Source organism: Phalaenopsis equestris, unplaced genomic scaffold, assembly GCF_001263595.1.
Source record: "Phalaenopsis equestris unplaced genomic scaffold, ASM126359v1 Scaffold000840, whole genome shotgun sequence".
NCBI lineage: Eukaryota > Viridiplantae > Streptophyta > Magnoliopsida > Asparagales > Orchidaceae > Phalaenopsis > Phalaenopsis equestris.
In genome coordinates, this window is record NW_018165280.1 from 6,076,928 (window position 1) to 6,088,957 (window position 12,030).

The window sequence follows — 12,030 nt, forward strand, 5'->3', positions numbered from 1 at the left end:
TTTTTTATTTGAAATCCCCTTCGTCAAAGTAAAGAAGTTGAGGAGGCTTTAAAGAAAACGTAAGCATTCAGGAATTGCATATTGCACATCGAGCTTTCCAAATGTTATAATAATCGGCAACATAAAATACCGATCGCATCAAACTTTTCCCATAATAAAGAATCATAGGTGAATGAACATTGTTAGAATTTCAGTTTCCTCCAAGGCTTGTAATAAATTCCAAAATAGAGTAAAGTTGATCGCATCAAATCCAAATGCCCGTATAAAATGCAAGCATAAGCTTGGTGCCAAAAAAAATCTGTAAATCATACTATAGATGAGGCAACATCCAACTTTGGCTCGATAACAGAGAAAGTAAGACAAGCAGAATTGTTTAGAAGATGCTTATATATATGAATCTTTAATACCAGTTTCCTCCAAGGCTTGTAATAAATTCCAAAACAGAGTAAAGAAAGAACTTCTTACTCCAAATGCCCGTATAAAACGCAAGCATAAGCTTGGAGAAAATTTCTGCAACACCTCCTCGCACCAAAATTTCGGCCAACCTCCACAACCTTACCCTAGGTAGGATTTTATAGGCATAAGAGAGAGGAGCAGCCACCTACCAGCCCTAATGGTGGCCAAATAGGATTGTGGGAGAGGAGGAGAAGCATTTAGGGAGAAAGAGAAGTAGGCCTCGGGAAGATGAAGGGTCAGCCAGATGGAGTTTCGCTGTTGGAGAGCCGCCCGTCGAGCGGCCTGCGAAGAAGAGGAAGAGTCGAACGATGGGGAGCTCGCGATCGAACCAAGAGACGCGCAAGCTAGGGTTCCTCTTGGGTGTGGCCGATCGCAGGAGAGGAGAAAGCGATCCGGCTGCTGGACCGAGCGAGAGCGAGGGGAAAAGGATCGGGCTCAGTTAGACGTGACAGAGTGTGCCTGGGTCGCGAGTCTGCGCGTGAGTGGGATTAAGTAGGATTTTTTTATCATCATTATTATTATTATTATTATGTTAATATTTGAATATCTCAATTTGTGCATTTTCGCGCGTGCATGAAATCATAGCAAATTGGGTGTCTTTTCTAAGTAATTTCAACATTCTGGACGCGTTGACACGGTCTGTTTCGTCATTCGATGTCGTTTTGACGACTTCATTGATTGCATGTGATTTGCTAGTGTGCGAAGTTATGGCAATATGGGTCTCCTCCCTAGCCAAAATTGACGTCCCGGATGCGCCGACGCAGTCCATTTCGTCATCGGGGGTAGTCTGGACAAGTTCACATTTTTCACTCTGTTTAAGTTCAATTTTAGTCCGACTTTGCAAAACTTAGTGGACTTTGTGTATTTTGTGTGTGTGAGTGTGTTGATAAAGTATAAAGAGGTTTCCCTAGGGCTTGAGATCCTATTGGGAACTTGTCTTTGATTTCCCACATGTTAGTCCTTAACCACTCGACCAAACGACGATGGTTTGAGATCACCCATGCGAGACACCATAAGAGAATCAGGAAGTGGTTCGAATTTCTAAAGGGGTAGGTCCAGCTCTAGTCCTCTAAGATAGTCGATAGAAAGCCTTAGAGCTAGATCCTAGGCTCTATGAAGAGGAAGGAAAGACCTCACAAAAATGATGTCAACAGTTGTATGCAATTTTTCTTATGCTAGTTGTTATCCTACTTTCTTTATTTAAGCTTCTATTCTCAAGTAGGAAAAATAGAATATAACATAAGCCAATACATTTTAATATGAAGTATAACACTGTTTTAAAATTTGAAACAAAAAAAAAACTAAAGCCCAGATTGATAGTTATACATACCTAAAAGAGCAAGAATCTGATTTTCATATAAAGAAAGGTTGAGAAAGTTCACTGCACAACAGTTTCCCTTCTTCGACGCATAAACCTTATGAAGATTCCTGAGCTTAATACACCTATAAAATTTAAAACGTATGTTAGTGAAAAATTTTAAATAAAATGCTTTGCATGCAATACTTATGACAAAAAAGGCAAACATAGCACATTAACAATATTCGTTGCCCACAAACCGGTCATCAAGTTCTTGTTGTTTCATATCCAAGCTAATTGCTTCAAATGCATTGTCAAGACATCCATCAACAGCATAATGAGATCCTTCTGGTAACACCTCATAAGTTGGTCGATCTGTACCATCACAATGATGGAACGGAGTCTTCTTCCAAAATAATATCTTAGAAAGCAGAATTTTCCAGGAATAGCTTACTCCATTCTCTCGAGGAAGAACCTAATGGTAGAAAATTAAAGCAACAGTACCATAAATACTACAAAAAAAGTGAATGTAGCTTGAAATTATAGAACATTAACATCAAGAAAACTATAATTGAGAATAGAAGGAAAAAGACATATTACAAACTAAAATAAAATAAAAAAATTCAAAAGGAAGCAGGAATCCCTTCTGCATATCAAACTTGAAAATAGGACGACCATACAAATAATAAAGCAATCTTTTTCAAATGACAAATAAAAAACATCACTTATAAAACATAATGAGCAATATATCATCTGTCCATAGAAATGATTGACAAGGTTTTTCATTCTGGCACATTATAGTTTAAAGAGCACTAGATAACAGTGCAAACCAAACCAATATGTAACAATATCATCAGTTAGGCATAAATATACATCTTTGGATGGGCATATGCGTGTGAGTATAATTCAGTGTCGTATAAAGTTGCCAGCATAGTCTTCTAAGTTTTTTTCTCAACTTTTTTCCAGAAATGGTTGAGTCTGCAGCCATTTTCTTATTATTAATTGACATTAACCAGTCAAATTGATGAATTTTTAACTCTTACTTATACATGCAATACAGCATAAGCCTATTCTCAGCTTTTATATATCAACAATAGAAGTTACTCCAACTGTCCCTCTAATAAAATCATTCTTAATTTAGCATTCCTAATTTAGCCACGCATCCAACTCAGATCTTAACATTCTCATCTTCATCATACAACTGATCCAAATTGACTAATTTATTGTCCAATATTTGAATCCATATAACACATCTAGCACAATTCTTATTTCATAAAATTTATCTATAACTTCTCATGATATTCGCATATCACATAACACTCCAAAACATTGTTGTTAAAAGCGATCTAGCACTCAGGAGATGCACACCCAAGGCCATGGCACCTCATACTCCTCCCAAGCGAGGGCCTTTGCTATATTTAGTCTACGCTAACAGACTGAAGCATTAGTCATCAAAACAAGCATCAAGCCTTGATTTTAGAGATTGGTGGTGATGCATCAAATATCAAAAAGAAGTAAGTTTTCCATGATAATAACTCAACTTCGAATGATTTGACAAAAAATATCAAGTGATGGAGAAACAAACATATCCGTTTAAGAACAAGTTGATCAACTATACACTTAAGAATTTAAATTCATGATTAATAAAGCATGTAAATGAAGAAAATAATTCCAAAAAAAATGGAGGAAAAAGCTGGATACTCACAAACCTGGTGATAAAAAATGAGTGTGGATGATTACGAAAATAAAATAAAAAAGAATAAAGATTAGATTATCACTAGCCTATACTAGCAACAAGCTTTATTTCCATAATTATTTTTTTAGAATAATCTGCTTAGCATGATTTCTGAGTTGGAATGTAATGAAAATAAAAAATTCACTCATATACTCAATATAATTTAATATATGTGTACTCCTTAAAAATATTCTCCATAATAAAAATAAATTTCTAAATCATAAAATTATTTGCATTTAATGCCACATGAACTCAGACAAAGATCTATAATTGTGCTCAGTGATATTGGAGGTATCCCAAACAACAACGGAACAATAATATTATTGTTGAAATTCAAATAGGAACTTAAAAACAACCAACGGGAATAGAAAATAACAGCAACAAGAAGACACTAATACAACGACAGTGGTTTCCTGATGGGGCGATGACTAGATAGATGGCAGAAACGGGTTAGTTGGTAGCGGTTGGTTGTCGGAAGGTGGAAGGAAAATCGGGTTTGGATGGTATGTGGTGGCAGTAAAATGGAGACAGGATGGTTTGTGCCTGAGGGATAGGAGGGAGGCCACAGATTGGTGGTTGTGGGTTGTTGGGGCTAGGGTGAGAGGGACGGGCAGCAGGTTGACAATTATAGATGGTTGGAAAGAGGCATACGGCTAATAGGGGGAGGTTGGGACTGGGAAGGAAGATGGGAGGATGGAGGCTTGTTGGTCAGGTAGCTGCCCTGAAAAAAATGGGGAGAAGAAACCAACGATAAGTGAGGGTTGAGGTTGCAACAGGCCAAAGAAGTGAAAGGATAGCAGCGGGAGGGAGAGGGTAAAGCAAGGAACTATAGATAAATACTACCTTGTACAAGTTATAGTCGAAGCATCTTCTCGTCGTTGGTTACAACCCTCAGAGAGAAATCGGGGACGCCAAAGCTCTCTCGCTCGACAGAAACAAAATAAAACATACAATACCGAAAACACATTAGAAACAAAAATATAAGATTAGGGTTGCTTAATGAGGACCCCGCTCCAGTTGGTGGCAACATTAGACTGTCGAAGGGCTGGCTTGACCACCCGCACCCCCCTCCTTCCCCTCCCCTTTATTAAACAGGTCCAGAGAGTGTCGTTACTTCCTAAACCCATCCATTGTGAATCATCTGTGTCAGTTTCCCGAGGTTGGGGAAGCTTCGACATCATTCATCGAAGCTTCTAATTACTCCTAATATAGAGTTAAGTCTGCCACGTTGAAGGTAGCAATAATGTTGAAAATCCCTGGCAGGTCGATCCAATATGTGTTGTCATTCAGCTTCTTGAGAATTCAGAAAGGTCTGTTTGCTCATGGGTTGAGTTTCACAAACGATCCGGTTAAAATCTCTATTTCTTCAATCTGATACACATAAGGTCTCCCTCCCGAAAAGTCGCCTTCTTCTTAGTCTTGTTAGCTTGCATCTGCTGCATGGGATTTTGTTTGGTGATCTCTTCCCCAACCTCCTCGTGTAGCCTTTGAATCTCTCGTAGCCTGGCATAGAAAGAACTAGTTCAAGCCAAAGTGGAGAGGGTGGATTGTGCCTATACACAGTCTAAAAGGACGTGCACCTCGTAGTCTAATGGCTTCCCTCAACGAACATTTGGGAACACACTTGCTCCAGTGGAAAAGATAAGCATCATCTCTATGGTATGGTCCTATGGACCTCTCCCAACATTATTCCAAAATTACCCTGAAATCCTCATCTGCACCGTATAACTCCTTCACTACCTCCACTCCCACAGCTCTAGACAATAGGGACGTAATTAGTGAATGGCGATGATTCAAGGTATCTACTACTCGATTCTAACTCCTTGTCTTGTGTTTGAGCATGAACTAGAATGGCACTTAGATCTTAACCCACGAAGCAAGTCTACCCTTCAACTTGTTTTGATTATTTAAGAATCTCAGCGCCTCAAGATATGTGAAAAAAGTGAACTCGCTCGTCAGCAGGTAATGACTCCAATGGTGGAGAGTTCTCAGAACAGCATAGAACTCATTGCATAGGTCAAAGACTTTCACTTTGACTTGTTCAACACCTCACAAAAGAAGGCTATAGGGTGTCCCTCCTAACTCAACACTGCTTCTATCCCCACATTAGAGATGTCACACTCCACCTCGAATAACAAGCTGAAGTCTGGTAAACCTAACAATGGGACTTGCGTAAACTTTTCCTTCAAGGTGAAAAAAATGGACTGGGTTGCCTCTGTCCACCGAAATTTCTCTCCCTTCAAAAGCTCGATCAAGGAGTTGTAAGGATGGCTCCTGATGAACCACCTGTAAAATGAAGCTCATACCACAATTGTCTCAACTCGATACAAGATCGTGGGGGTGTCCAACTCACAATCGCTTTTATCATAGTGGTATCCATCTAAATGCCTACACCATTTATAATATAACTCAAAAAACATAAATGTATTATCATGAATTGGAACTTCTTCTGGTAGACAAATAGTTTCTCCAACCACAAAACATCGAAAACCCACATCAGATGCTACAAGTGCTCCTCCTCTGAACTATTGTAAGCAAGGATGTCTTCGTAGTAAACCACGAACTTCTTAGTGTAAACCCGAAACACCTGATTCATCAGTCTTATGAAAGAGCTAAGTGCATTGGAAAGTCCAAAAGGCATGATGCTTCACTCGTGCAACCCATCTCTGGCCTTAAAGGCAGTCTTCCGTTCATCCCCCGACCCTATTTAATCTGATGAGATTCGCTGCAAAGATCAATCTCAGAAAATACTATGGCTCCATACAAGTTATCCAGTAGATCGTCCAAGCAAGGGATAAAGAACTAGCATTTGATGGTGATCTAATTGATAGCTCGACTATCAATGCACATCCTTCACAAGCCATCCTTCATGGGTACCATCAACATGCGAACAACACACAGGCTGATAGTCCCTCTCACCAATCCCCTAGTAATGAGATCATACACTTGTTACTATAATTCCTCGTACTATGTTAGTCTCAACATTTATGCAGGCCTATTTGGCAACACTAATCCTGAGACAAGATCTATGGCATGATGGATATCAATAAGCAACGGTAAACACTCTAGTTGGTTGTTGGCCATCACCTCTTGAAACTCGGCTAAAAGTGGCTAGACCTCTCCAGTAGATCTGCCTCCTTCATTCCCTCTAAGTCAACGAAAGGACAGTGTCACTAAGGCTTCGTGAACAGACTGTAGAAAAGTGGCATGTGGGACATCAGGCTTCTCCCCTACAGGATTAGTCGCTCCTCCAATCCCCTTTCTTGGTAAGAGAACGCTGAGTTTCCCCTCCTTCGTGAACATGCAAGTGTACTTGAACCCATCATGTTGCGTTTTATGATCGAACTGTCACAATCTCCCCAATAGAATGTGACAGGCATTTATGGGCACCACATCTTGTCGTATTGTTGGTCCTCAATGAATAATCCTATCAGGCACTGTTGATCCAATCGTATCTCATTCATTTCATCAACCAGGTCATAAAATAGGATCAAGTGTTTCTTTAGCCATATCGAACTTTTTCACCATGAAAGCAGAAACTACGTTTTTAAAGCTTCCTACGTCAATAATGAGGCTGCAAAATGTCCCTCTCACCATACACGTGATGTGGAAGATATCGTGCCTCGATCATAAGTGATCCCTCTACGGTTCCATCTGCATAACTCTCCTTACAACAAGCATTTCCCCACACTCCCTGGATATGGCATTGTTCACTTTGATCTTCAACTGTTTCATCATCACTCAGGTCCTCCACAACACCCTATTCGGTGAAGGACATCATTCAACTTGTCGGGCAGCTAGTAGCAATATAGTCATATCCATGGCATCGGAAGCATTTCTAAGTTGGAACTGAACAGAGCACGCCACTCTTCTTAGGATTCTTCCAACTCTAATATGCCTTGCTAGTTCCCTATCCAGCCCTTCCGACTCAACCAAGCATGCTCCTGTTGGGGCCTCCGCAAGTAGGAGTTCTTTGAATTGAGGCGGATAACTCTGCTGCTTTGCTTTCTCTCCACTTTCTGCACTAAGGTATGCACATCCCTCTGTGTCAAATAGGTTTGTAGTTGGATTACATTACTGATGGTGGGCTTCGATCCTCCAAAATACCTGTCTATAAAGTGCTCTTTTATCTCTTTCAGTCCACATTTTAACTTGAATTGCATAAACTATGTTGTGAACTCCACTAATAGCTACTTCTGTTGCAGGTAGTGGAGTTTCATGAAAATATCTTGACAGAAGTATGATGGTAGATATTGTCCGTGTCACGTACAACTTGATTGCACCAAGCACTTCATAGAATATCACCTTAACTCTAGATAGACTGAGTTTTAAAAACAAAAAAAAATGTTCAAAAAATAGATGCAAAAACAAAGCTTGGAAAAAGAATCATTCTAATCCTGGAAATTAAAAATATGTGCATGTGCAGGCCACTCATATCATTTTTCACTTCCATCTAGATAAGGAAAGTGCACGAAATGATGAAGCCAAGTCAGGAGTGAATTGAACACATGACCGACACTTATACCAGAAAAACATAGAAGACCCACAAGAAATCATGCAAAATGCTTGTAAAGCATTTTCTGCGATTTGTAAGAAAGTCAACAAACGTGAAGGTGGATCTTCATTTTGTTTCTTTCAGAACTGAATGCATAAGGTCATCATTTTTTTTATCCGTGAACAATCCATCATTCTAATACTATTAAGGATAAAACCTTTCAATCTTCAACTACACTATCAAGAATAAAAGAAGAGTCATTCAATATTGCATTCGAGTATGTGCACTGAAAATTCTTTTCACCCGTATAATGGATCCATCACATCACATGATTGTTTAAAAGAAAATCTTAGCAGGATCGTGCTCACATGACCAAACATAAATTTAATGATTTTCGATTCATTACCTTGTCAAACAACAACCCAAGAGAAAAGTATATAATTGTATCAAGAATCATCATTAAGAGGCAGACCAAGAAATTAACTCCAGATGATGCCTACAATTTCAGGTTAAACATATTAAAATATTAGAATGTGTGAGCATAAAAGTAAAGCCCCAAAATCAAAATAGAATACCTGCCACATATTGGTCCATCGAACGCCAACATGAGCACGCTCATAGTCAGCAAAATTAACGGTACAAAGCGCAAAGGCTGCTGGTGATAGCAAAGAAGCTAAGATTTTCCATATCCTGGTAGCATCAAAACAGATTTAAACTACAGCATGTCAGCATTTCATAACACATAATCGACCAAGAAATATTAAATATTCAGGGTAAGTTACTAACATTGAAATAGCAGGATCATTTACTGAATAATAAGGAAAGAATGCACCAATAAAAGATAAAGTACCAACTGCCACAGCTGTCTTTGCTCGAGAAAAAAATGTTGAGATAAAGAAGGAAAGCATTATTGCACTTAAACTGAACAAAAAGAAGTAGATGAACACCAGTGACTTGTCACTATACATAAAAAGACTGTTCATTGTAGATGCTGTAATGATAGCGGAAGAAATTGCAAACTGCACAAATGGTAACACGTGTTAGTTAAAATATGAAGACAAAAGAAGAATTAAAAAACAGTTAGAGGATTTGAGCATTACGTTAAAATAGTTCTGCATTACAAGTGCTCATATCATGTTTCAAATAAGAAACGCTGTAATATGAGTCATAACAAAAATAGACCACATAAGCATGCAAATCCAGATGTAAACTAATTTCATTTAGATGTAGCACAATGGAATGGCAGCGTCCATTATGATTCAAAGCATAGTAGATGATATGAGTCTATCTCACTTAAGCATTGAATAAATTTTTTAATAGAGAAAATGAAGCCTGTTGTGTATCTTGTTCAAGGATTGATCTCTAAATTTTTTTATGGTATAGATAAAATTATGTTCCTCAATGAATAAAATAAATGAAGATTTCACCAAGGGAATATGAGGTGGTTAAAATTGGTAGAAGGTAAAGAAAAATCACAAAACATACAGAATATATTTGGACAGTGTAGGACCCAATGATTTATTCTGAATACGCCCAAGTCAACAATGCATGCCATGCAGCACAAAACTAAATAGCTCGAGCAGAGTCATAGCTCAATGAATGACGTAGTTAAGCTTATTGGTTCTAGCTTCCTATAATTATAGTATTTCTATCAAAAAAGACAATAACTTCAATCTCACTGTTATGTCCAAAGGATGGAGCTTATCTTAGTCAATAGCAAATAGTGCACCATAGAATACAAATCACCATAAAATCATAACGTACAATGCATCATGCACTACTTAGTGATAGCACAAAAAAATATATATATATTAATAAAAATACAGCTAAATATGAAAACCACCTGAATAAAACAAAAAACAATTTATGATAACAAAAATAACCAGATTGATGATTAGACTAGAGTTCTCAAACTCTCAAAACACAAAAAATTATAAATTTTTTTGCAAGCCTAATATTTTTTATAAATTTAAATAAACTAAATCAAATAGTGCAAAAACCTTGTGCCTTCAAATAGGAACATTCAAGCCCTTGTGCAAAAATGTTCGAATCAACAACTCTTTTTTAAAAAAAAATTGAAGCTAGAGAGCCTTGTGCGTTGAAGAAGAGTAGGGTTGTGTCACGATAAAACTTGGGGGCTCAGAACTTTCAAGAAGAGAACAGATGGTCAGATAGTGAGAACCAATTTATATCATTAAATAATAATCAACATCAGAACGAAAAAGCCACAAACAATAAAAAAAATTAATTAAGATAATTAAGAATAAATTTACCTTCCTCCAGATTGAATGTATTTTCTATAAAATATTTTCTATTCTATAAACATTCACTCTTCTATTACTCATTCTCTAATCCAAGATTAAATTGTACTAATGAAGGTACGCCAATATGAATGTCATTTTTCAATTTACATTTACTTAGACATTAACATCTCTAGCTAGTACTATAAAAAGATGAACTCTATAAGTTAAACGTGAACTTGAAATACTAATAGATCATTTATTTGCATTCTACATGTTATACCCTTTTATTATAATCAGTATAAAATAAATAAGAATTAGTATATGAATCTATGAAATTCATTTTTATATGACTAATTTAACCATTAGAACTGTATAATCATATTACACATGAAATATCAAAATATCTAAATAAATATTATTTTAACACCAGTTATGGTGCAAGTGTCACTCGCTACCTGGATGGATGCGGGCCTCCTACACGTAATCGGGAGGAACGCAGGCTCGCCTGGATCGGTTCAGTCTAAGCTTTATTGTGTTGTTGAGTGTCGGCCAACATCTGAACCCATTCATATTTATTCTATTACTATTTATTTGTGTTTTTAAGGTTCAAGGGCTAATTTTTTGAATGTTTCTATTGGGACAGCCGTCGGCATCTCCTGTGTTCACTTCCACAGTTGTATCCAATGACAAATAATACTCCTGATGTATCTCACTCTGAGGTAGTGACTATCCTCAACTTTGCCTTTGCATCCCTTCTGCTTCGATGCCACACATTCCTCCTCACTTTCAAGCTGCCACGATAGCAGACCTTTGGTAGTTCTTTCTGTAGTTTCTCACTATCCCACCATCCTCTTCATTGCCACAGATGTGACGGTCCTCTCCCTTGTTGTTACAGATGTGACGGTCCTCTCTCTTGTTGTTTATGGCACCCCTTTCCAGCCACTCCTGACCGTTCCCAGACCTTGCTACATTGCTGTTCCCAGCCTGCAGCCACCCAGAGTAGCTCCTATTTTCTGTCCAACTGCAATTTATTCCTTCCAGCCACCCTTTTCCCTCACCTCCAGCACTCCCGACCGCTCCCCCCAATCTCCTCTTGCAGGTATCTAACTGTCCAGCATTCCCCGCCGCTTCCCCGACTCCTTGAAGTTGTTTTCCCCAATGTTTCACCCTACTTGTGGGGCTGTTGCCACCCGGAACTACCTCTATTCACTGTTTACTTGCTCTCCAGCCCCAACCACATTGCTGCCGCCTAGGGCAGCAAGGACCTGCTGTTCCAATACCAACTACACCCAATTGCTCCATCTCCCCACCTTGTCGTCCCCTTTCCGGACCCCCAAACAGCCACCACCACCACCTTCAATTCACCCTAGTCATGTTTTATGGATCGTGTGTTCCTATTTTGGGTGTCTAGTTGTAAGTTCTTGTTTGATTTCAACAATAATAATTATTTTCCCTATCGTTGTTTGGTTAAACTCCAGTATGAAGTAGTCAAGAAGAAACTCTCAATTATTACTATAATTTAAAAGAAAGAGTGCTCACATCGAGCTCAAATGACCTGATTATCTTTATATTCAATCATAATTGATTCAATAAAATAACAACTAAATACCTAACATTTTTTAAATTTTTTATTCAAATTATAATTTAATTTCGCTATTTAATAACATTCTTCTCTTAATTTATTTGATTAATTAAATAATCTACCATTACATATAATTGAAACATTTCTAATTTACCTTTATAATAATTTAAACATACTATAATTTCATTCTATTTATTTAATCTTAATTATCCTTCTCTTATT

General features: G+C 37.8%; 1 protein-coding gene across 2 annotated transcripts in view; it reads right to left on the reverse strand.

Moving 5' to 3' along the window:
* Nucleotides 1–12,030, reverse strand: part of LOC110031584 (ABC transporter A family member 1) — a 188,455-nt gene that overhangs the window by 135,374 nt on the left and 41,051 nt on the right. For both annotated transcript variants that reach the window (XM_020734836.1, XM_020734837.1), the window contains exons 9-13: nt 8,770–9,002; nt 8,559–8,673; nt 8,390–8,479; nt 2,014–2,228; nt 1,787–1,899 (exon numbers count right to left, since the gene is read on the reverse strand). In XM_020734836.1, coding sequence (XP_020590495.1) covers nt 1,787–1,899; nt 2,014–2,228; nt 8,390–8,479; nt 8,559–8,673; nt 8,770–9,002 — 766 coding nt within the window. The remainder of the gene's footprint in view (nt 1–1,786; nt 1,900–2,013; nt 2,229–8,389; nt 8,480–8,558; nt 8,674–8,769; nt 9,003–12,030) is intronic.